General features: G+C 45.4%; 1 protein-coding gene across 1 annotated transcript in view; it reads right to left on the reverse strand.

Moving 5' to 3' along the window:
- MROH1 (maestro heat like repeat family member 1) overlaps positions 1 to 27056 on the reverse strand; it is a 1237492-nt gene that overhangs the window by 728640 nt on the left and 481796 nt on the right. Inside the window, exon 15 of the mRNA XM_069221041.1 lies at positions 17079 to 17223. Coding sequence (XP_069077142.1) covers positions 17079 to 17223 — 145 coding nt within the window. The remainder of the gene's footprint in view (positions 1 to 17078; positions 17224 to 27056) is intronic.

The raw sequence follows: 27056 nt of genomic DNA on the forward strand, positions 1-27056 counted from the left end.
GAGACGTATGGGATTGTGGGATGTTTGGTAAGTCATTGTTTAGTGGGTGTGGTAGCACTCTTTGAGGCTGTAAATTTTCCTCTGGCTCTGAAGTTCTGTCCTCTGTAAGAACCTCTAATGACCCTCTTGAATAATCCTGCTGTGTTTGTTTAGGATGGGAGGTGGATGCTTCTGCAATTTGGGATTGAAAACCTCCCCTAAACTGTTGTTTCTGAAAGGAACTCGAAAAGGCGTAGAATAAAGGGCTCCCGTGGCTTTTGTAGTATCCGAGTCCTTTCTGAGTTTCTCAATGGTAGAGTCTACTCCTGGTCCAAAGAAATGCTGTTTATCGAATGGCATATTAAGCACTGCCTGTTGTATTTCAGATTTAAAAACGGAGGACCTTAACCATGCATGTCGTCTCAACTGGTTCTTTAAATACATCACCTGCGTGCCTAAGCATACCAGAAAGCACTGGTAGTGTTTATAGATAGAGGATAGTGTATTAAAAAGAAAATCCTCTTCCAAAGGTTCTGCATGCATTTGGACCCCATGGTATGCAGCTGCCCTAGATATAACTTCGATATAAACCGTACTATCCTCTAGTGGTGATGGTTTAGTAGGGTAAAGATCTGGATCACTGGACGGTATAGGATCTGAATCATACATATCCCTTGGGTCCACCATGACTCCCTGTGAATAAGTATGGGAGTGTGATGGTGACTGTAGTGGTGGTGGGGGTATAAGGTGGTGGTGAGAAAGGAAGCTGTGGCGAATGTGGTGGAGAAACCTGGAGAGGTGATGGCTTCTCTTTTTGCTTGAAAATGTTTGCTGGTGGTGGGGCAGTATCAAGAGTCCATTGGAATGCTAGCTTTCTTTTAGTCTGTGGAGGTGGAGAAGTAATACTTTCCCAGTCTCTCTGTGGATTTGTGTTCTTCTCTGCTTACTGTCCATAACCTCTAAAATTGGTTGAATGTCAGATTCCTCTATTGGATGTTCAGAGGTTGTTTTTGTGCCTTTAGAGGATTGTTCAATGGATATTTTGAGCATATGTTTAAATCAGGTCAAAAGTCCTGTTTCTTCTGTATAGAAGGATGTTTTCGGCTCCAAAGCGGTTCCGAGGTGTTTCGGTCCCGAAGATATTAGCCGAGGTTTCAGCTTCGAAGCCGGGCGCATTAATTTCCGATCCGAATATTGTAGGCGTCTGCTCGGAGGTTGAGCTTCTTATTTTCTTGCTCGACTCCTGCACCGAAACAGGCATGGACTGTTGATGGGGTGTTTTGGCCTTTTTCGGTGCCGAACCCAGGGACCAGTCACCGATTACGTTTTTCCAGGTGGAACCATGGCCTGACAGCAGTGACGCTCCCAAGGCGTTTCTTGATTTTTTGAGAGGGTGTGTAGGGCCAGGTGTACTCTCATACTGTGCAGCTGTGATTGGCTGGCTGTCGTCTTCTGATCCTTGTTTGGAGTCAGAATCTGGGATCGAAACAGCCGTCGGTGCCTGCTCCTCCTCTAAGGTGTCAGTGGACTCTGTATGTTTCGACACTATCTCAAGTCTTCTTGCCCTTCGATCACGCAGTGTCTTCTTCGATCGAAACGAAAGGCAAGCTTCACAATCTTCCTCACAATATTCAGGAGAAAGGCAAAGATTACAGACCAAGTGCTGGTCAGTATAAGGGAATTTAGCGTGGCATGAGGACAAAATCCGAATGGAGTCCGATCCATCAGGTTATGGCGCAGTAGGCCCGAACAGGCCCAAGAAGGGTGCAAGCGCCCAAAAGGGCGTTTTCTCGATCCAGACAGTACTATTGGATCGGTTGCAGAGGTAAAACACACTCAAAAACAATACTGATGGTATAAGAAAGTGAATATAAAGTTTCTGAATGGAAAGTCTTGGAAGCGAGAGGGAACACGTCCAAACTCGACGGTGGAAAGAAAACAATCTAACAAAGGAGTCGATGCCCATGCGCACTGTCACCAAGAGGAGGAGTCACTGGATCCTGTGACTTGAAAAAAGACATCTTCGAAGAAAAACAACTTTTAACACTCTGAGCGAAACACTAGATGGCGGGATGTGCATCTGCAGCTACACATGCCACTGAACATATATATATTTATTTATATATGGAAAATGTCACTTACCCAGTGTACATCTGTTCGTGGCATGAGACGCTGCAGATTCACATGCTTTGCACATCCCACCATCTAGTGTTGGGCTCGGAGTGTTACAAGTTGTTTTTCTTCGAAGAAGTCTTTTCGAGTCACGAGATCGAGGGACTCCTCCCCTTTCGGCTCCATTGCGCATGGGCGTCGACTCCATCTTAGATTGTTTTCCCCGCAGAGGGTGAGGTAGGAGTTGTGTATTATAGTAATAGTGCCCATGTAATGGAGTAAATATGTATGTACATAAGGTGGTTTAAAGTGATATATTTACAAATTTACAAATGTTCAAGATCAACTTTGAAACGGCTACAGGCTCCCGGGGAGGCGGGTAGGCGCATGTGAATCTGCAGCGTCTCATGCCACGAACAGATGTACACTGGGTAAGTGACATTCTCCGTTCGATGGCATGTGTAGCTGCAGATACACATGCTTTGCATAGACTAGTAAGCAGTTATCTCCCCAAAAGCGGTGGCTCAGCCTGTAGGAGTTGAAGTTGTTTGAAATAAAGTTCGTAGTACTGCTTGTCCTACTGTGGCTTGTTGTGTTGCTAACACATCCACGCAGTAATGTTTGGTGAATGTATGAGGCGTAGACCATGTGGCTGCCTTACATATTTCAGTCATTGGAATGTTTCCTAGAAAGGCCATAGTAGCACCTTTCTTCCTAGTTGAATGTGCCTTTGGTGTTATAGGCAGTTCTCTTTTTGCTTTGAGATAACAGGTTTGAATACATTTAACTATCCATCTGGCAATGCCTTGTTTGGATATTGGATTCCATGTATGAGGTTTTTGAAAAGCAACGAACAGTTGTTTTGTTTTTCGTATTTGTTTTGTTCTGTCAATGTAGTACATTAAAGCTCTTTTGATGTCTAATGTATGTAGTGCTCTTTCAGCTACAGAATCTGGTTCTGGAAAGAAAACTGGTAGTTCTACTGTTTGATTTAAGTGAAACGGTGATATGACCAATCGTCTAGGTACAGGAACACATGTATTTGCTGCCTCCTGATATGTGCAGCTACTACTGCCAGGCATTTTGTAAAAACTCTTGGCGCAGTTGTTATCCGGAATGGCAACACTTTGAATTGGTAATGTACCCCTTGGAATACAAACCTGAAGTACTTTCTGTGTGAAGGATGTATTGGTATATGGAAGTATGCATCCTTTAGGTCTAGTGTTGTCATGTAGTCTTGTTGTTTGAGCAATGGGATTACGTCCTGTAATGTCACCATGTGAAAGTGATCTGATTTGATGTAGGTATTTAACGTTCTGAGATCTAATATAGGTCTCAGAGTTTTGTCCTTTTTGGGTATGAGGAAGTACAGCGAGTAAACTCCTGTTCCTCTCTGATGAATTGGTACCAGTTCTATTGCATCTTTTTGTAACAACGCTTAGATTTCTAGTTCTAGAAGATCCATGTGTTGTTTTGACATATTGTGTGTTTTCGGTGGGACATTTGGAGGGAATTTGAGAAATTCTATGCAATAACCATGCTGGATAATTGCTAGGACCCAAGTGTCTGTTGTTATTTCCTCCCAATGTTTGTAGAACTTGGTTAGTCTCCCCCCCACAGGTGTTGTGTTGGGGATTTGTGACATGGAAGTCACTGCTTGTTTTGAGGAGTTTTGGGACTTTGGAACTTCCCTCTACTCTTTTGGAATTGGCCCCCTCTATATTGTCCCCGAAAACTTCCCCGCTGATATTGGCTCTGATAAGTGGGCCTTGTTTGTGAGGTTGAGGGTTCTGTGCTTTGTGCTCGAAACCCCCCTTGGAACTGTGTTTTACGAAATGTGCCTCTGCTCTGTGGGGAGTAGAGTGCGCCCATGGCTTTGGCCATATCAGTGTCCTTTTTAAGTTTTTCGATAGCAGTGTCCACCTCCAGCACAAACAACTGCTGTCCGTTAAATGGCATATTCAGCACGGCTTGTTGTATTTCCGGCTTGAATCCTGATGTACGCAGCCATGCGTGTCTCCTTATGGTCACTGCTGTATTTACTGTCCTAGCAGCTGTATCCGCTGCATCCATTGCAGAGCGTATTTGATTGTTGGAAATGCTCTGTCCTTCCTCCACCACCTGTTGTGTCCTTTTTTGGAACGCTTTGGGTAAGTGTTCAATGAAATGATGCATTTCGTCCCAATGAGCCCTATCATATCTCGCCAGCAATGCCTGTGAGTTGGCAATGCGCCATTGGTTGGCCGCTTCTGCTGCAACCCTTTTCCCCGCAGCGTCGAACTTGCGACTCTCCTTGTCTGGAGGTGGTGCGTCTCCCGAGGTGTGCGAGTTCGCTCTCTTGCGAGCTGCCCCTACTACCACAGAGTCTGGTGTTAATTGCTGCGTTATGTATACAGGGTCTGTTGGCGGTGGCTTGTATTTCTTCTCCACCCTTGGAGTTATAGCCCTGCCCTTCACAGGTTCCTGAAACACCTGTTTGGAGTGTTTTAGCATTCCGGGTAGCATAGGGAGACTTTGGTATTGGCTATGTGTGGAGGTTAGTGTGTTAAATAAAAAGTCATCCTCAATCGGCTCTGCATGCAGGGTGACATTATGAAACGCCGCTGCTCTTGACACCACCTGTGTGTAGGCTGTACTGCCCTCAGGTGGCGACGGTCTCGCTGGATAACAGTCTGGGCTGTTATCTGATACTGGCGCATCATAAAGATCCCATGCGTCGGGATCATCCTGACTCATTCCAGTATGAGTTGGGGACTGCATCAGTGGTGGAGTGGCTACCGGTGATGTGTGTGGTGGAGATGGCGGCGGTGTTACTTGTCTTGCCACCTTTGCCTGTGGCTGCTTGTCTTTTTCTTGAAAGGCAAGTCTTCTTTTCATCCTAATTGGGGGAAGAGTACTTATCTTCCCTGTGTCTTTTTGGATGTGGAGCCTTCTCTGAGTGTAGTCTGGCTCCATTGACTCTAGTTCTTGTCCGAACCTATGTCCTTGCATTTGTGAGGACAGTCCCTGTTCCTCTGTGTAGGAACCTGTTTTCGGTTCCGAGGCCGGATGTTTCGGAATGGAAACTTTTTCGGCTGTCTTTTTCGGCTCCGACGACACTTTTGCAATTTTTGGCGTTCCGGTCTCTCGGTGCCGCCCTCTCGGTGCCGAACTTGCTCTGACCCGCCGTCTCGGGGTCGAGTCTGCTCTGTGCCGGTATCTCGACCGGAGTCAGAAGCCTTCGACACATGCGTGCCCTTTTTCGATGCCGATGGTCGGTCACCTATTTTTCGGGTTAAGCCATGGCCTGCTGGCGTCCCCTGGGCTTTAGTGGTTTTTCCATGAGTTTTGTGTGTTGACGTCTTACTCACGTTTTTTGGCGTCTGTTCGGGATCGACCTCGTCCGAATCCTCGATGGAGAAGGTTTCTTCTTCCTCCTCCAAGTGTTTTTGTCCTGTCGGCGCCTACGCCATCTGTAGTCTTCTCGCTCTTCGGTCTCTTAATGTCTTCCTCGACCGAAACGCTAGACAGGCTTCACAAGTATCTTCCTTGTGTTCTGGAGACAAACACAAGTTACAGACCAGATGATGATCTGTATACGGATACTTGTTGTGGCATTTGGGGCAGAAGCGGAATGGGGTCCGTTCCATCAGCCTTGAAGAGACACATTGTCGGGCCGACCAGGCCCCGACGGGGGATCGAAAAAACCCCGAAGGGCCACCGGAGCTCTTCAAAAGTCGGTGTTGATCTGTTGTAACTAACCCGATACCAAACGCAAACAATACCGTCAAATTTTCTGAGATTCTAACTATCTTTCCGAACCGAAACACGGAGCGAAAAGGAACACGTCCGAACCCGATGGCAGAAAGAAAACAATCTAAGATGGAGTCGACGCCCATGCGCAATGGAGCCGAAAGGGGAGGAGTCCCTCGATCTCGTGACTCGAAAAGACTTCTTCGAAGAAAAACAACTTGTAACACTCCGAGCCCAACACTAGATGGCGGGATGTGCAAAGCATGTGTATTTGCAGCTACACATGCCATCGAACATATATATATATATATATATAAAATAATGTGCACTTACCTCCAGTTAGGGGACTGCCTATAAGTAATTAGTTCAGTGCTACTATAATAACGTACCTTAATTTTTCTAACACTATGTGGTTCCTTTCAGGTGTGATAAATTGCTGTGTGACTGCTTTGGTATTGCAAGTGCTTTACACTCCTCCTAGCTAAGTCTTGGCTGCTCACCACAGATACCACTAGAGAGTCATGGCTTCCTAGACACGTATTCATTCACTAATACCTGGTTTAAGGAGCAAACACCACAGGTGTCCACCACACACGAGGCCAGCTTCCTACACTGAGGTGAAGCAGACCACTGGTGCCAACAAGGTTTCCTAGCTGTCCAGAATCCAAGTCGCTTGCAGCCTCTTCACGTAGGCTCCCTCTCCAACAGCTTCTTAGGTGAGAGAAACCTGACACAAAGCAACCACTGCACCTGTCACCCACAGCTCGAGATAAAGTGGACCCTTGGTGTAAACAAGGTCCCTCAGCTCTCCTGAGCTCAAGTCCATTGTGGTTTCACCCCTCCTGGACTCCATGATGGCGCTTGCAGCCTCAGACCACAGGACCCCTCAACCACGAGTGCTCCTGGACAAGGAAGCCCGATGCCAAAGTACACCTCTGCATATGTCGCCCCTAGGCCTTGGAGAAGCGGACCAAAGTTGCATCTACGTCTACGGCCATCCCAATTTTGCAACTTACCCCACAGATCCGACAAGCCAAAAGCGGAGGATGATCCTTTTCGCACCTGGCAGCCAAGGCTGGGAACAACCTCCTCCAGCACCTCAGGAGCGCACCGTCACTCCAGTAGCATACAGCTCCAGTGTCTCAAGACTATCACAGGTGATTTGTCATGCTTTATAAATGTTTGATTATTTGACCAATTAATTGGACAACATAACAAGTAGTTAACACAGAACCTCATTTCAAGAATAAGGCAGAAATATTGAATGTCATTTCTGATGTAAGGTTTTTCTGGCGTATCAATCTGATTGTTTCTTCAGCTATGAATTAAAATTGTCAAGTGCTATCAGGGGGCGTGGCCTGGCTAACAAACAAGACTGACGTTCTCTGAGAGAGCCATCACAGTAAGTGCTAAGTTCTCAGAGCAGATCAGTGCTGATCAGAGGTGCCTATTCACTGGTCCATGATGCCCATGTGAGCCTTTGATCTCTAATGTTTTTAATGCTGGTGCTCAAGGAAGAAGAATCAAGACGCAAGAAGGAAATAGCCATGGGGAAGATGGTGCTGAAAGCACAGTTTTGCCCACCCTATTGATTAGAGAGTGGCATGGTGAGACTCCATAGCGGAAGCAGACTAAAAGTAGGTCACCCAGTTATCTCCTGTGTGGGAAGTGCAAATCAAAGAATAGGAAAGAGAGACTACAGTTCCTAATGAGGTTTACCTGACAAGACTGCTGTCAGGCCAACTGTAGCATAAAGTGAAATGTACTAGAGATGAACCACTGTCTGGCCTTGTTAATAAAGACTGCTTTGGACCTGCCTTGACGCCTGGCACCCAAAGTGTCAGGGAAGACTGCGCCTTGTCTGTTCCAAAGTGTGGCCCTGCATATTGTGTGGTGTATGATGCCTATATTGCTACATGTTGCCCATTGGGAAGGGACATTTGTGGGGTGCCAGATAGTCACTACTGGACAAATCTGGGGCATAGTGGATAAGCCGCACTGGGACAGCGTGGGATTCCCAATGCTGCAAGCCTCACCTGCCTATGTATGCAGAAACCCAGGCAATGATGTGTAATTAGCTCATGGATCTTCCTAGCGGTGCAGCTTGTGAGAAGGCCTTGCCCTCACACCCCCTTGCCCTACCAAAGAACTGATTTTTTAATTGCTGGTGGCGAGTCACTCCATTCTTCCTCAGCAAGCGATTGCTAGATTGTGGGGCCATCAGAGGGGGTCTGCAGCACTGAATTGTATAGACAGCACCATATGGGTCATTTATGTATCTGGGGTGGAGTTACCTGTTGCTGCCTGCCCACAGATACCCAGTGAGGAATCACTAGGGATTTGCTTAAAATTTAGAAGAGCAATGCTTGAAGAAAGGACATTGAGCCTTTGGCTTCCTTTAGATGCATCCTGTTTTTGAATTGTAATTGTAAGACAGTAAAGGCATATGTCATGCAGATCTATGACCAACATCTGCTTCCTGCAGTCACAGCACAACCTGGGGGGGGGGGGGGAAGGACATTTTCCGGTCACACTGTCTTTGTTTAAATTTGGATTAAGCCAGTAGAACTGATGAAGTTAGCAGTGGACCCTCTATATCCAGGTTGAGGGGCACGGACAGAAAGGTAGAATATCAGAGTCAGCCTCTACCCAGGGATCCATACACACATTGATGAAGGTCTTAATTAAGAATCCAGGGTGGATGCCCAAGTAGGTCAAGCATCTTCGAGGAATCTGTTTCTGTATTGGTTGATGCAGTTTAACTTTCTAGTCCAATCCAACAGGGGGTATCCCTTGACTATATAGAAGAAAGTAATTTTCCAACCGGATACCCTGTCATTTAGTAGTAAAGAAAAAGGAAACCTTTTTTTTTTTTTTTTGTAAGACCCTCACCCACCATAATGATGGAATGCTTTATCATAGGGTCTCATCCTGGTCCCTAAAAGCCAGGATGGGCTCGACCATATTCCAGGGAGTTTAGATATTTCCATGACCAGGATACCTAGAGTTAGGACAGTTCCCACAGAAAAAACGTTTTTTGTTTTGCCAATAACTTTGGCACCATTTAATGAATATTCACATATTTTTCAAAACTAGTATTCCACATTTTTTTGCTGCTGTCTGGAAAGTTTGAGGGTGATTCGCCAAGCAGGGCCAGAGAAAAGGGTGGGGGGGTCCCCAAAAAGCTATTTTCCCATGCAATTTCCCATAGGGATTTTAGACACTACAGCCCAAACCACTGAACGGATTTACACCAAAGTTGCCAAAAATGTACATCTGGGTCCAGAAAGCAACCTTTTGTAATTTGGTGCAAATCTGTTCAATCGTTTTGAAGTTATGAAAGGAAAAGGAAATACAGTTATCTAGGGACATAGATGCTTTGCATATCCACAGATCTGGGAGGAAACTAAGGCCCTGATTGGCTGGCCTCAACCTGTGGCGGCAATTTTGTTTTTCACTTGGCCCGAGGGAGGAAAAAATAAAGTGGGAAAACAGGTAAGGGGTCGGAATAGAGGAATCCTGAGCCCACAGGACAAATGGAGGGGGCTTGAAGGGACACCACCATGGCACTCAACGCAGCTCCCAGTGAAACTTAGCGAAGGATCCGCAGAACAATGAAAAATAAATACACCCATTTACACACCAAACCCCTGCAACACAAGGTCAAAGGTTGTGCATGGGTTTGGCTGCAGGGCAACCCTCATCGCAGTGGTTGTAATTACTTTACTGTGGATATTTTAACATATAGTAATTACTTTACTTAAAAATAAAATACACATTCACTGAAAAAAACTAAAGTTACAGGAAATGTTCATGTTTTACCCACACAAAACCATAGAAATTCAGCAGTTATAGTTAAGGTTATACTTACCTGAAAAAACTATAAGTTGTGCCGTTAAGTGAGTTTAGGCCACAAGTTATTTTTTCCCAAGATAAGAATAACTATAACTGCTGAACATGAACTTAACTTTAATGTCCCTGAAACCTTTGTTTTTTTTTAGTGAATTTATAAGTGTGTGTGTGTGTGTGTGTGTGTGTGTGTGTGTGTGTGTGTGTATATATATATATATATATATATATGGAAAATGTCACTTACCCAGTGTACATCTGTTCGTGGCATGAGACGCTGCAGATTCACATTCTGTGCACATCGCGAAATCTAGTGTTGGGCTCGGAGTGTTACAAGTTGTTTTTCTTCGAAGAAGTCTTTCGAGTCATAAGATCGAGGGACTCCTCCCCTTTCGGCTCCATTGCGCATGGGCGTCGACTCCATCTTAGATTGTTTCCCCGCAGAGGGTGAGGTAGGAGTTGTGTATATAGTAATAGTGCCCATGCAATGGAGTAAGCATGTATGTACATAATGTGACTAAAAGTGATATATTTACAAATTTACAAATGTACAAGTTTAATTTTTTGTCAACTTAAAACGGCTACAGGCTCCCGGGGAGGCGGGTGGGCGCATGTGAATCTGCAGCGTCTCATGCCACGAACAGATGTACACTGGGTAAGTGACATTTTCCGTTCGATGGCATGTGTAGCTGCAGATACACATGCTGTGCATAGACTAGTAAGCAGTTATCTCCCCAAAAGCGGTGGTTCAGCCTGTAGGAGTTGAAGTTGTTTGAAATAATGTACATAATACTGCTTGTCATACTGTGGCTTGCTGTGTTAACACATCCACGCAGTAATGCTTGGTAAATGTATGAGGCGTAGACCATGTGGCTGCCTTACAGATTTCAGTCATTAGTATGTTTCCTAGAAAGGCCATGGTGGCACCCTTCTTTCTAGTGGAGTGTGCCTTTTGTGTAATAGGCAGTTCTCTTGTTGCTTTTATATAACAGGTTTGAATACATTTAACTATCCATCTGGCAATGCCTTGTTTGGATATTGGATTCCCTGTATGAGGTTTTTGGAAAGCAACAAAATTGTTTTGTTTTGCGAATTTGTTTGGTTCTATCAATGTAGTACATTAGTGCCCTTTTGATGTCTAATGTATGTAATGCTCTCTCAGCTACAGAATCTGGTTCTGGGAAGAACCCTGGGAGTTCCACTGTTTGATTTAAGTGGAACGGTGATATGACTGTAGGTAAGAATTTAGGATTTGTGCGTAGAACTACTTTATGTTTGTGTATCTGTATAAAGGTTTCTTGTATGGTAAAGGCTTGTATTTCACTTACTCTTCTGAGAGATGTGATAGCTATTAGAAAGGCTACTTTCCATGTTAAGTACTGTATCTCACATGAGTGCATGGGTTCAAATGGTGGACCCATGAGTCGTGGTAATACGATGTTGAGGTTCCACGAAGGAACTGGTGGTGTTCTTGGTGGGATAATCCTTTTCAGACCCTCCATAAATGCTTTTATGACTGGGATTCTGAATAATGAAGTTGAATGCGTAATTTGCAGATAAGCCGATATTGCTGTGAGATGTATTTTAATGGATGAAAAAGCTAACTTGGACTTTTGTAAGTGTAGTAGGTAGCTTATGATGTTTTTTGCAGATGCGTGTAATGGTTGGATTTGATTATTATGGCAGTAATAAACAAACCTTTTCCACTTATTTGCGTAGCAATGTCTTGTGGTTGGTTTCCTAGCCTGTTTTATGACCTCCATGCATTCTTGTGTAAGGTCTAGATGTCCGAATTCTAAGATTTCAGGAGCCAAATCGCTAGATTTAGTGATGCTGGATTCGGGTGTCTGATCTGTTGTTTGTGTTGGGTTAACAGATCTGGTCTGTTTGGCAGTTTGATATGAGGCACTACTGATAGGTCTAGTAGTGTTGTGTACCAAGGTTGTCGTGCCCAAGTTGGTGCTATCAGTATTAGTCTGAGTTTGTTTTAACTCAATTTGTTTACTAGATATGGAAGGAGTGGGAGAGGGGGAAAAGCGTATGCAAATATCCCTGACAAACTCATCCATAACGCATTGCCTTGAGAGTGAGGCTGTGGGTACCTGGATGCGAAGTTTTGGCATTTTGCGTTTTCTTTTGTTGCGAATAGGTCTATTTGCGGTGTTCCCCATCTTTGGAAGTAAGTTTGTAGTATCTGGGGATGAATTTCCCATTTGTGGATCTGTTGGTGATCCCGAGAGAGATTGTCAGCTAACTGGTTTTGAATTCCTGGTATGAATTGCGCTATTAGGCGAATGTGGTTGTGAATCGCCCAATGCCATATCTTTTGACCTAAGAGACACAATTGTGTCGAGTGTGTCCCTCCCTGTTTGTTCAGATAATACATTGTTGTCAGTTTTGACAAGAATGTGTTTGTGGGTTATTAGTGGTTGAAATGCTTTCAATGCTAGAAATACTGCTAGTAGTTCTAAGTGATTTATATGAAGTTGTTTCTGTTGAGTGTCCCATTGTCCCTGGATGCTGTGTTGGTTGAGGTGTGCTCCCCACCCTACCATGGAAGCATCTGTTGTGATCACGTATTGAGGCACTGGGTCTTGGAAAGGCCGCACTTGGTTTAAATTTATAGTATTCCACCATTGAAGCGAGGTGTATGTTTGGCGGTCTATCAACACTAGATCTTGAAGTTGACCCTGTGCTTGTGACCATTGTGATGCCAGGCACTGTTGTAAGGGCCGCATGTGTAATCTTGCATTTGGGACAATGGCTATGCATGAGGACATCATGCCTAGTAGTTTCATCACTAATTTTACCTGGAACCTTTGGTTTGGGTGCATGGCATGTATTACGTTTTGGAATGCCTGTACCCTTTGTGGACTTGGAGTGGCAATCCCTTTTTTTGTGTTGATTGTTGCTCCTAAGTACTGTTGTATTTGACACGGCTGTAGGTGTGATTTTTGGCAGTTGAGTGAGAACCCTAGCTTGTGAAGGGTTTCTATAACGTATTTTGTGTGTTGAGAACACTGTTCTTGCGTATTGGTTTTGATTAACCAATCGTCCAGATACGGGAACACCTGTATTTGCTGTCTTTTGATATGGGCTGCCACTACGGCAAGGCATTTTGTAAAGACTTGTGGCGCTGTTGTTATCCCGAATGGCAACACTTTGAACTGGTAATGTACCCCTTGGATTACAAACCTTAAGTATTTTCTGTGGGAAGGATGTATGGGTATACGGAAATACGCATCCTTGAGGTCTAATGTTGTCATGTAGTCTTGTTGTTTGAGCAAGGGGATTACTTTCCTCTAGTTTTAGGGAACTGTCCCCCTCTGTATTGTCCCCGAAAACTTCCCCTCTGATACTGGCTCTGGTATGTGGGCCTTGTTTGTGAGGTTGAGGGTTCTGTGCTCTGTCCCCGAAACCCCCCTCTGAACTGTGTTTTGCAAAATGTGCCTCTGCGGGGAGTAGAGTGCGCCCATGGCCTTGGCCGTATCTGTGTCCTTTTTAAGTTTCTCAATAGCAGTGTCCACTTCCGGCCCAAACAACTGCTGTCCGTTGAAAGGCATATTCAGCACCGCTTGTTGAATTTCTGGCTTGAATCCTGAGGTGCGTAGCCATGCATGTCTCCGTATGGTGACTGCTGTATTTACAGTTCTTGCAGCTGTGTCTGCTGCATCCATTGCCGACCGTATCTGATTATTAGAGATACTCTGGCCCTCTTCCACCACTTGTTGCGCACGCTTTTGGAATTCTTTGGGTAAATGCTCGATGAAGTGTTGCATTTCGTCCCAATGAGCTCTATCTTATCTCGATAGCAAAGCCTGTGAATTGGCAATGCGCCATTGGTTGGCTGCCTGTGCCACAACCCTTTTCCCCGCTGCGTCGAACTTGCGACTTTCCTTGTCGGGTGGTAGTGCATCTCCCGATGTGTGTGAGTTTGCTCTTTTGCGGGCTGCACCTACTACCACCGAGTCCGGTGTTAATTGCTGCGTGATGTACACAGAGTCTGTTGGTGGTGGTTTGTACATTTTTTCCACCCTCGGAGTGATGGCCCTGCCTTTAAAAGGCTCTTGAAAGACTTGTTTGGAGTGTTTCAACATTCCCGGTAACATAGGGAGACTCTGGTACTGACTATGTGTGGACGACAGAGTATTAAACAAAAAGTCATCTTCAATTGGTTCTGCATGCAGGGCGACATTGTGAAATGTGGCTGCTCTGGACACCACCTGTGTGTAAGCAGTATTGTCCTCAGGTGGTGATGGCCTCGCTGGGTAGCAGTCGGGACTGTTATCTGATACAGGCGCATCATAAAGATCCTATGCGTCAGGGTCATCTTGGCTCATTCCTGTATGCGTTGGGGATTGCATCATTGGTGGAGTGGCCATTGGTGATGGTTGTGGTGAGCGATGTGGTGACGGTGGCGGAGTTACTTGTCTTGCCACCTTTGATTGTGGCTGTTTGTCTTTCTCTTGGAAAGCAAGTTTCCTTTTCATTCGGATTGGAGGGAGAGTTCTTATTCTCCCTGTCTCTTTTTGAATGTGGAGCCTTATTTGCGTGTAATCTGCCCAGCCTCAAGCTCCTGGCCAAATCTGTGTCCTTGCAATTGTTAGGACAGTCCCTGCTCCTCAGTGTATGAACTTGGTTTCGGCTCCGAAGCCGGATGTTTCGGTATCGAAACTTTTTCAACCGTCTTTTTCGGCTCCGAAGACACTTTTTTGGCTTTCGGTGTTCCTGTTTCTTGGTGCCGATCTTTTTCGGTGCCGGTTTCTCAATGCCGAGATTGCTCTGACCCGGTGTCGAGCCTGTTCTGTGCTGGTATCTCGACGGAAGTCGGATGACTTCGACACGTGCGTGCCCTTTTTCGGTGCCGTTGGCCGGTCACCTAATTTTCGGGTTAAGCCATGGCCTGCTGGCGGTGGCGTCCCCTGGGCTTTTATGTATTTTCCGTGAGTTTTGCGCAGGTGTGTTCTACTCACGGTTTTCGGCATCTGTTGGGTTTCGGCCTCGTCCGAATCCGTGATGGAGAAGGTTTCCTCTTCCTCCAATTGTTGGTGCCCTGCCGGCGCCATCTGAAGTCTTCTTGCTCTCCGGTCTCTTAGCGTTTTCCTCGACCGAAACGCTCGACAGACCTTGCAGGTATCCTCTTTGTGTTCGGGAGACAAACACAAATTACAGACCAGATGCTGATCTGTGTAAGGATACTTGTTGTGGCATTCGGCGCAGAAGCGGAATAGGGTCCGTTCCATTAGCCTTGAAGACGCACGAGGTCGGGCCGACCAGCCCCGCTGGGGAATCGAAACCCCGAAGGGCCACCGGAGCTCTTCAAAATTCGGTGTAGATCTGTTTTAACTAACCCGATACTGAACGCAAACAATACCGTCAAAGTTTCCGAGATTTAACTAACTTTCTGAACCGAAACACGGAGCGAAGAGGAACACGTCCGAACCCGATGGCGGAAAGAAAACAATCTAAGATGGAGTCGACGCCCATGCGCAATGGAGCCGAAAGGGAAGGAGTCCCTCGATCTCGTGACTCGAAAAGACTTCTTCGAAGAAAAACAACTTGTAACACTCCGAGCCCAACACTAGATGGCGGGATGTGCACAGCATGTGTATCTGCAGCTACACATGCCCTCGAACATATATACATATATATACACCCACACACACACATATTTCGGTGCCCTAGGGTCTTGTGCGAAGGCAGAACTATTCACTGCTTATGACTACTGATGTTTTTTTGATAAGCAATTTTATTGATTTTGCATAACATAAAACCAACTGGTCACATTTGCACGTCGCTGGCTGAACAGTACACAAGTCCCACATAGATAACAGAGGCATGAGGTCAATAATAAACGTATGAATCAAGGACAGTTCATATAACAATCTCAACATCTAGAGTATGTCAGCTGAACAATATCTCCAGGTACTTATCCATCCCCCACACCCTCTTATATTTGGCAGGGCAGCCTCATACATCAGATTTTCTTGCTGGGTGCCCCAGTCCACCCCCCGCTGCCTCTTCCCCACCGTAGGTGCCACTTCCGTTTTCCAACCAACAGCAATGTCTCTCTTGGCCACTAAACATGCCACTCCCACGAAGGCCCGCTCCGCCCTGCTGGACCCCACCCCCTCCAGGACCCCCAAAAAAATTGGCAACGGGCAACTTCTACCTCCGTACGCAGGACTCCAGAAATCTCTGACAACTGCTCGCCAATAGGTAGCTATGTGGGGAAAGGTCCACATCATGTGATAAAAATCTGCATCAGGGCCTGCAGTGAGGACAGTCAGCTTGGGGTAGGAGACCTGCTTTGTGCATCCGGTCAGGTGTAAGGTTAGCCGTGTGTACGTAATAAGTCTGCACCACCCGGAGGTCATGGTCAATGTTCTCGGGGCCATTAATGCGTCTCTCCAGTTTGCATCCTCCATCGGACCCAACCAGTGTTCCCATTTATGACTGTTGAAGATATTTCCAATGTATCCCCCACAACTATGTTAGTATCTAGAATGCATTTTTTAAATGTATCTGAACAGTGCTAAGATACATATTAGTATAAAACAATATAACAAGCTCTCCCCCATCATCTTCGGAAAGGTCTCCAGCATCCAAATTATGATGCACACACCTGCCGAAATATATTTTAAAAATTGAGAATTCCCTCATACTTGGGTACTGTATCCAAAGTGGTTCGCCAAATGGGGACTGATGCACCTGAACAACCACAGTACTTCTGTATGTACATCTGATTGATATCAGGTCTTCCTGCAGGTACGTGTGATGGTAATGGAATTGTCACTGCACTGATAGTAATAAAAAAAGCATAAGCCAATAGGTCTTGCTATAATACGTGAACACGCACACACAGCCTTTGTGAATTGTATTTGTAAATGTGTTTGAAAATGTTAGCACATTAAACCTAGACCTATCAGCTTTGGCAATGTTGTTTTTTGAATGTACAAAGTAGTAAATGGGTGTTATCACAGACTAACAGAGGTCAGGAGTGGGTGGAATGAAATCTGAATAACTGTTTCTCCAAGCATGTGTGCAAGCATTAAAGCAAGACTAACTGGTTTTATCAGTGCTTGTTCCTAGGTGAAGTATGTTCTAGGAATGAGGCCCAGTATGGCCACAGAGAGACTTCTGAGGATAAAACTTCTCAAGTGAATCCACATTTAGTAGGGGAAACTGATGAACTCTGTGATTCTTAATGTTCTAAACAACTTTGCCCTTTTGGGGAAAAAGCATCTAGATGAAGTTACATGGTGTTTTTGGGTAGTTCAGGTTAATTTCATTTGATCAAATAACTACAATGGAAAAATGGTCACGAATATGTGACTGCAATATCACCTTATTTGAAACAGGCAATTCAAAGTATACTTCACATTACTGTTTGAAAGAATACAAACCGTTTGTTTCATAGTTTATAAGAAGCGTTTCAACACCAGCCTCCTGTTTCTTAGCTGCCAGCTGTGTTAAGCTCTTACACACCGGGGTCAGAGCATTGGTGAACTGGACAGGGATTATAAACTCCAAGAGGTAAGGCCACAGAACCTGAAAAAGGGAAGCACACTTTCATCAAACAGCATATGTTTATGATTCTTCAAATGTGTTCCTAACTTCTGGAAATCTGTGTTCATCACTGACCATTCATACACACTTAAATAGAAATTAACTTTTTCAATTTTTTTATTTTTTTATTGTTTATCCAAGTGTTTGCGCACAATACCACTTTTAGTCCAGCTTATGTGCACCACACAATTAATTTAAAGAGATTTATTACACTTCATAGTGGAATGTGCTCTCCTGAAGAAGCAATGAGTTAACCTTACTATTTTATCAACTATAAGTCCATCACATTATTGCCTTGCTTCAGTGGCCAGCTTTGCTCCTTTATCAAATCATTTTATGGATATTTCTTGGTAGGTTGCAGCCAATGCACAGGACTGAGGTCACACTAGTTTCTTTACTTGGCCAACTTGTAATGGTGATTAAACTGGAATTCTTGCACTGATCCATTTGAACCCCTCTGTAGCGTACAATATTATACCTTATGTCACACTTTTATCCCAACCCCATGAAGCAGAAAGGCGGTCCAAAGATCTTGACTGTCTCGTGTCAGTTTAGTTCTGGGAAGCAATATCTTTTCTACCATTCCCATCAACTTCTAAGTTGGTGTTCTGTGGAGTCCTCTGTGCCCCTATTTCTCTTTAAGTGTTTTATAGTGGCAATTTCATAATGATTTCCTTTTATTCTGGGCACTGCAGGGAGAATGGGTGTTTTTCTGTAATGATAATCCGTGCATGTTGTTTTCCAAGCAACATTTTGAATATTTCTTTGTTACTCCACCAAAAGTAGCAAGCGACTGCCACTTTGAGTTTGCCTCCAAACGTGGCTGTGGGATGGTGGAGCAGGTATTGCATTTTTTATGGTTTAAGTGCACTGTGCTATTCGTGTGTGTTTTTACACTGGTAATTTCTTGCTTTAATTTGCTTTTTATTTTTGTTTTCCTCTGTAGAATTATTAGACACATGTGAGTTCATTGTGTTTTATAATGGTAACTGTTTTATTTCTTCTCATCAATTCCATGTGTGAATTTAATGTTCTTTTCCTTCTTATTGTAGTGCAAGCTTATAATTTCCTTGGTGGCGGATGCTTATTTCGGTTTCCCCGCTGACAGATCTGCAGTTAGTGTAGTTGTATGTTTTTAGTAAGGAAAAACTTTTTGTAACGTTCACTTCAACGAGTATCGTTGCCCTATTTGAACATTTTACTCCCTGCTACAATGCTTTCCACAGTTTTAGCTTATGTTTTATTGTGTTTCAAATTCCTGGTTAGGCTTTCGCAAAACGTATAATACGTCGCCTTGTGTGTAAACGTTTTTGCTGTTCTAACAAGATATCTTTAGTGGCTTCTGTCTGTGCAGAGTTGTTGCAGTTGTCCTTGGTCCATGGCAAGTAAGACGTATCTAGCTATCTTTTTTGTAGTAGAAAGTTCATTGTTTGGTTTGCGGTGTGTGGCTTGTATTGAAAGTTTCTTGCTAGATCTTTATATTTGAGCAGTGATATATATATATATATATATACACACACACACACACACACACGCAGCCTATAGATACAGAGGCTAAAAATGCCCGAATTGCATTGAGTTTTTCACTTAAAATGCACCACAACCATTCAATATTTCTGCAACACAGAAAATGAAACTTTAAAATGTAAAATGTAGCCTTTATTTGAAAGGAAAAGCAAGGAAACTGGAGGGCACTGTTAACCAATGGGCTGCAATGAAAACCATAACAGAGAAAACTGGCACAGTGCCTTTAAGATCTCCGGGACCTCCTGAATCCCATCATGCCCTACAGGACAGTTAGGTCAGGTAATTTTTTACGGTGACATGAACATTCAGAGGACAAACCATATAATAGCTGCTGTCTTCATTATTCATCCTGGGAAGGCTGCTTATGACTGAGGAGTAATCCCCTGGAAGACAACTAGGATTACAGGTAACCAATGTATCATTTTCTCCCCGGGGATACTCCTCAACAGTCATAAGCACTTAATACAATAGCTAACCCATCCCACACCCCTGTGGATGACCGGAACCACTGAATAGCAGCAGAAAACAAACTATGCAAAGTAATTTCTTAAAGAAGCCTGCCCTGTAGTAAAGTATCCTCTTTCTGGCATGGTTACCTCCCACTTTTTGCCTGTTGCCAGGATGTTTGGACTATTCACTGGGATCCCGCTAACCAGGACCCCAGTGACTATGCTCTCTCCCTTTAAACTTGGTTGTTCGACCACATACACCCCACATTTGGAATACTGGTGCCCCCTTGTAAGTCCCTAGTATATGGTACCCAGGACACTGAGGTACCAGAGGTCCCCCATGGGCTTCAGCATGTATTGTGCCACCCATGGGAACCCATGCTCACTGTGCCTACAGGCCTACAATTGCAGCCTGTGTGAAATGGAGTATGCACTTTTTACCTCATATATAAGGTTTACCTTATATCGCGGTCACTGCACTTTGACCCTATAAGTCACCCGTAAGGTAGCCTCTTTAGCCCCCAGGGAAGGGTGCACGGATCTAAGTGTAAGGGTACCCCTGCATGAGCAGAGGTGCCCCTACAAACTTCAGACTCCATTTTCTAGACTTTGTAGGTGCAGGGGAAACGATTTTAGGGTATGTAGTGGACGCTGGTCATTAAAAGATGGCAACTATATAATAGTTTTCCCCGAACCTAGTCATGTTTAGTATCAAACATGCTGGAATCATGCAACTACACCAATTCCAGTGCTAGTTGCATGATACCATGTACTCTGGGGGTTCCCTAGGGATCCAACATATCTACCTGTGCAGTCTTGCAGGGGCTGCATGCCAGCCTGTGCTGCTGCCGGCACCAGACACTCTTCTGCCCTACGGCTGCTGAGCCTAACTCCAGTAGGGGAAGACAGAAAAAAGAATTTCCTGTAGAGGAGAGGTGTTACTGTAGGGAAGTAACACCTTTCTGGCATAGTTACTCCTCTTTTTGCCCGGTGTCCGTATGTTTAGACTGTAGTACACTGGGATCCTGCTAATCAGGACCCTAGTGTCCTCTCCCTAAATTTAGTTGTAAGGTAACTTTTACACCACAGATTGGCAAACTGGTGCTCCCATGTAAGTCCCTGGTATATGGTACTCAGGTACCCAGGGCGTTGGTACACCAAGGGTCCTCCATGGGCTGCAACATGTATTGTGTCACCCATAGGGGTCGATGCAAACTGATTAAAGGCCTGCCAGAGCAGCCTGTGTGAAATGAGGCATTCACCTTTCACTCCAGTTATGAGGTTTGCATTATAGCATGTCACTGCACTTTGACCCTGTAAGTCACCCCTAAGGGAGGCCCTTCAGCCAATGGGCAGGATGCATGGTTCTAAGTGTGAAGGCACCCCTGCGTGAGCAGAGGTGCCCCTACAAGACCCGACTCCATTTCCTGGGCTTTTTAAGTGCCGGGAGGCCATCTTAAGGTATGTAGTGGACACTGGTCAACACGAGTTGTCCAACTACATATCACCGAACATAGCCATGTTTGGTATCAAACATGTTGGAATTATGAAACTACATCGATTCCACTGCTAGTTCCATGTACCTTAGGGGCTCCCTAGGGGATCTCCCAAAGTCTGCCTGTACAGTTTTACAGGGTCTACATGTCAGCCCGTGCTACAGGATTTCCTGCAAGATAGAGGTGTGCCAACCTCTTCTTTAGAATTAGGTGTGTCTGGACTAGAGTGGGGGTGCCTCTGAGCATCACCAGACTGCTTTGAAGGGCACATTTGGTGCCCTCTTTGCATAAATCAGTTTGCACCAGTGCAGAAGTGACCACCCGCCTATCTAACTCCTCACCTAGGGAGGTGCCCAGTGCTCTGCCAGACGGCAACTTGATTCTGCCATTGTGTAAATAAGATAAGCAGAGGCCCCCTGGGAGCCTCTGACTGATTAGTTCAGCCGAGTGATGTACCTTACTCCCTTCCTGGATTACGTAATGGCTCCCCTGAAGGTGGGACTCTAGGTTCACCTGCAAGACTTTAGGAACTGTCTGGAAGTCTCAACTGCAAGACACTTCTGCAACCTGGACACATGTTCTGCACTGGAACTAAGAGCAATACTGTAACCAGTAGGAGGGCTCCTACTGCAAGTTTGTTTCCAAGTTCTGCAAGATTTCAGAAATCCCCGTGGCCGTGCATCCTCCAGAGTCACCAGGACTCTGCCTGCACTTAGGAAAGCAAGAAGGAATCGAAGTGAAGGAGTCACCTCGCTGCATCCGCAGGCACCACAACAACAACGACCGGTTTGTGGATCCCACTGACTCTTCAAGGCTCTACATAACAGGTGCTGCTTCTGTAGCTCTCCAGAGGTCTGACCAGTCTTCTTTGTAACTGAAAAGTCTGTGGTCCTTTGTTGAAGCTGCTTGGCTGGAAGCCCCGTGCACCGCATCTGCTTGTCCTTGCTAAAGATTGTTGGCTTTTCAGTCCGAAGACCTTCTAGCTCCAAGAAGCCCCGGCCTCTAGCACTCTCCAGTTCCAAGAACGACATCCTCTCTGCAACTCCTGCGACGTGGGCATCCCTCTTTGGTGTGCTATGAGTATGAGTTGGCAACCCTCTGCTTTCATCTTCTTGAGAAGTCTGGGGGATCAACGGGAAAGGGGGAAAAGCATATGCAAAGATCCTGCACCATCGCATCGAAAGGGCATTCCCCCACGACCCCGGGAGTGGGAACAGACTGGCACGAAAGTGGCATTTGGCGTTCTCGCTGGTGGCAAAAAGATCCAGGGCTGGTCGTACCCAGCATCAAAAGATGCTATCTACTTCCTTCTGATTCAGTTCCCATTCAAGGCAACTGTTGCCTGTCCTGCTGAGGACTGCAAGGACATTGTTGATCGCCGGTACTAGTTCCACTCTCAGATATTTTGTGAAGAGTGAGCCAGTCCCAGAGAACTTGAGCTTCTTGTGAGAGGAAGAGAGATTGTGTTCCTCTCTGTTTGTTGACATCACATAATACATGCTTGTTGTGTTGTCTATGCGGATCTACACTGAAGAGCCTGAAATTCAAGGAAAGAAAGCTTGCAGAGAGAGATTGCTTTCAGCTCCAAAAAAATTATGTACATTTTCTTCTGGGAATCGGACCATTTCCTTTGAATGCACATGTCTTACAAGTGACGTCCCCAGCCTTCTAGAGAAGCGTCCATTGTGATAATGAAGCCTGGTCCTGGAGTCAGGAAAGTTAACCCCTGAGAGATGTGACTAGTTCGGGACCTCCACTGTAGGGTTTCTACCATCCTTGGTGTGATTTTGATCAAGTCCTTGAAGGAGTCTTGAGACTGGATCCATTGAATTTGCATTTCCTCTTTTAATGGTCTCATCTTTAGTCTTGCTAGATGCACCAGGTTTATTGAAGAGAGAATCATTCCTAAAAGTGACTTGAATGTTCTCAAAGAAACAAACTTTCTTTTTGAAATTGTGAGAGCGAGGTTGGAAAGTTTCTGTTGTCTTTTTATTCAGAGATAAGCCTAGTTTTTGACTATGTCGAGTTTTGCACCCAAAAAGACCATCTTGCGCATTGAAATGGTGAAGGACTTCTGGTGATTCACTGTGAGACCAAGATTGTTAAATAAAGCTAGGCAGGCATTGGTGGCATCAGAGGCCTGTTGCGGAGTCTGTGTCTTTAGTAACCAGTTGTCTAAATACGCGAACATTTGAAAACCTTGGTTGCGCAGAGTAGCCTCCACTGGTGCAAGACACTTCGTGAAAATCTTTGGTGCTGATTTCAACCCGAAAGTGAGAACCTTGAATTGATAATAGGTACTGCCTACGGCCTGGGATGTATGGGAATGTGGAAATAGGCATCTTGGAGATCCAACAATGTCAAGTAATCTCCACTGTTGAGAAGATGGAGAATATCTGACAGATTTATCATACGGAAGGATTGTTTGCGCAGGAATTAGTTTAACTGCCTGAGATCTAGAATCAGTCTCCATTCTCTTGATTTTTTTCTTACTAGGAAGAACCGAGAGTAAAAACCTAGACCTCTCTGATGAATGGGAACCTTCTCTATTGCTCCCTTGGAACGCATTTGAGATACTTCTTGCTTTAGTAAGTGAAGGTGAAGTGAGTGTGTTTTCGCTGGAGGGTGGTTTCGCCACAAATTCTAGTGTATGACCAAGAGTAACTATGTCTATCACCCACTTGTCCGATGTTCTATGTTTCCAGTTTTGTTGGTATCTTGAAATATTTGCACCCACTTTGTCGGTTTGTGGGAAATAAGGAACTGTAGCCGGCACCCGATGAGGATCACCGTCTATGGGCCGCCTCCCGATTTTGGAGGGGCTGTTTCTTTCTGCTGCCTTGCTTTACATAAGCTGCCGTAGGTGTTTGCCGGTAAGACTGGTGGTAAGTAGGCCTGTATTGGGACTGTTGTTGGTATTGTCTGTGGTAGGTACTTCTAGAAGAGGAGAAACCCCTGCCTCTGACTCCATGAAAGTGTTGCCTCTTGTACTGCACAGTGACCAGAGAGCAAGCAGTATCTGTGCCCGTTTTGATGGCTAGTAAGGCGTCATGTGTTTGCCGTACCGGGTTTCGCCATTATAGGCCATATCAAGAATTCTTGATTGAACGGCAGGTTTAAATGAGGTTACCTTTAACCAACCCTGGCAACGCAAGACTGCTGCTCCTGATAAGCTGTCGAAAACGCGTAGAAGCTCTATCTAGTGCACAACCGATAACCTCTGCAGATGTGCGCTCCCCTCTCGCAGTATTTTACGTGCCTCAGGGTATCTTCTGGGACGAGATCGATGTAGGCACTCATGTCAGACCACATCTGACCGTCGTAATGACATAAGATAGCCAGGGTGCTGGCAGCACGTATGGTAATGGCTGACATGGAAGAAAACCTCTTTCCTATGTTATATGAACGCCCACCCTCTTTGTCAGGTGGAGCTGAAATAGGCTCAGATTTTTTGGACTTATCAGACATTCTGAAGCAGAAAGTTGTTCTGACAGGAATACACTGAGCAGAGTTCAGGGAGACTTCCTTCACATGACGTGCGGTAGACAATCTGAGGGAAGCAGTCTCTCTTGGGAGTATTCTAGAGAGTGCTGGCACCTGACTGGTCATAGATTAAGTTTGTTTCTTTTCTCAAAAGGACATGGATAGGCTATATGTTTAAGTTTGCTAGCATTACAGCCTATGGTTATTCATTCTTACTGCTTTTCTAAGGTACAGTGCGACTCCCACTTTGATGATGGGGATGATTCAAGCATGTGAATCTATGAAAGATCCAGGAATGGATAAACATGCAATGTTTCCAGGTGATCAGACTTTGGAAGTAGGCATCCTGAGAACTGATGGCACACATCCAGTCACCCTGATGGAGCCAGAGGCAGATCTGGTGAAGGGCAAGCATTCTGAATTTCTCCTTACAGAGGAACCTGTTCATAAGTCTTGGGTCTAGATCTGGCCTGCAACTGCTCATTGTTTTGGTTGTGTCTTGGAAGAGGATGCTTACAAAGTTGCTGCAGGGATGGAATGGAAACACAGTCCAGGGGAACCCACAGGGGGACTCGACCCTTGAAGTCCTCTAGTAAGTGGGGATACTACTAGTCTACTCCTCCTCCTGTAGGGCACAGGGGCACTGGTGTCTTCTGGCAACTGGTCCAGCACTGGAATTCCTTACGGCTGCAGTGGGCCCTACAGAAACACTCAACAGGTGGGGACGGGGGGGTCCAGTCCGACCCAGTCACCAAGTGGGATCAGCTCTCTCAAGATGGGGAGACATGGGGACACCCTCTTCTGTGTCTGGGGCAGATAGGTGCAGAGACGTTCCAAGGTATACGGGTTTGCCTCCTGGTCACTCGCGGTTAATAGGGCGTCTGCCGAAAGTTTGCAAACACTGCTGTGAAGTCCATAGTGGGCAAGCACAGGGTGGGCTTCTCTTCTGGAGGCCCTGGGGAACATGCTGACACTATAGGCCCACTTCAACACAGGCTAGGAAGCTCGGGTGCAGTGGTTGTAGGAGGCTGGCTACGTATATGGTGTACACCGATAGGTGAGGCACTCTGTACTAAGTCCAGGCAACCCTTAGTAATAGTGTAGGCGGCTCTAGATAACCAGAGCTCTCATAGGGATAGCTCTGGAGAGCTGCTTAGGCTTATTCTGGAGGGTGTAAAGCAGTTGCATATACCACATAGGTCAGGCAGTGAAGTACACACAGGAAAGAACCACACCACTATTTATTATAACACAACTCTAGAACTAACTTTGGTATTTCTCCTAACTGGAGTTATGGACACAGAAATAATTCTTAGCAACAGGTAAGTAAAGGCAAAAAATAACATGGGCTCCTTTGGTTGGGCCGAACCCATATACTAAAGAAATGAAATGCGAAAACCACTTCCAACCCACACTACTACTAAAGGACCCTTACGACTGTGGAAGTACTAAAACCCCAAAGGCAAGCAGGCGCCTGGGTGCAGAGTAGAAATCTCGGGATAGTGTCCATAGGATCCTAGGGTCAGGCTTATGCACAATTCTACTGGAAGGGGTCATTTAGAGGGTGTAGACACTCTAAAGGTAGGCACCCCATTGGATGCTACTTTTCACTCCCCTTAACGTCCCTAAATTGAGTATTTAGGTGGCACCCCTGAACTCAAGAACTCAGATTCAACAGATCAAGAGAATGACAAATAAGAGTCACTGTTTGGAGAGAACAGCAGAAGAGTTGAAAACTTTTGGTGCAAACCAAGCCTGCTCTCAACTCTCTTGACACTCGCAACAAAGTAACTCGTCCTGCAAGTTGGAGAACTACCAAAGCATTGGGTAGTCTGACAGAACCTCGAAAATCGCCACCCATCTCCCTTGGAGAGTCTGGTAACTGCCTTAAAGCTCCCTGGCACCACTGATGCTGCAGACGACCAGGACAAGGTACTCGTGCTTTGCAGGACCAGATTTGTCTACACACCAAGTGTGAATACACTAGGCCAACTAGAGCTCAGCAGCCCCAACTCCCGGGGTACCGGATGCCCTGCACCAAGCATAAACAGTGAGTCCAATTTGAATTCCCACTCCACCAGGATCAAGCAGCCGTCAAGGGACGCCAACACCACTGATACCCACTTCTTGAGTGGCCCAGCAGTCCTGATTTTGCCCCTGCCAGCTGGTGGCCCCTAACTGCGAGGAGCTTATTTGCACACCAGCCCAGCCTCTTTAACAACGAAGAACTGGATGTGCCCCCTTGCTTTAAGACCCCTAGAGAGCAAAGCACCCATTTGGGGGTTCTCAGACTTGTCCCCAAAACCACCTGTGCAGCTTGTTTCCAGGTGACTCCCCTTCACTGTAGCGTGCCCGGATACAATTTCACCAGCACCCTCTCCCAGTGAAACCCGGGCACCTCCCGAAGAACTATTGGTACTACTTTGGACCTTGGCCCACTATACGTCCAAACCCTGAAGGTGAACCCCTGAAACCGACTATCTTTATGCATCTGACTTCTCCTTCCATAGGATTGCATTGTGCATAAAGGCGCATAGGTTTGAACATTTTACTTACCTGTGAAAATTCATAACAAAAACAGTACTTGCAAACAGAGTACTCCCTGTCAAAACATATAAAATCAAGTATTATTTTTCTAATTTGGTCTTGGACATATTCTCTGAGTGAATATATTGCCTCGATGAGTACAACAAATGCTTAGCACTGCCCGCTGATCAGCCTAACTGCTTGCTCACACTACCACAAAAGAGTGTTAGTATTATCTACTTTTGCTTCTGTAAACCAATTGGGGATCCAATGGACTCTGCGCGGTCTATTTCTTTTTAGTGCAGCATATAGAGCACCAGCTCCCTACAGAATG

This window comes from Pleurodeles waltl, chromosome 2_2 (genome assembly GCF_031143425.1).
Source record: "Pleurodeles waltl isolate 20211129_DDA chromosome 2_2, aPleWal1.hap1.20221129, whole genome shotgun sequence".
Classification (NCBI taxonomy): Eukaryota; Metazoa; Chordata; class Amphibia; order Caudata; family Salamandridae; genus Pleurodeles; species Pleurodeles waltl.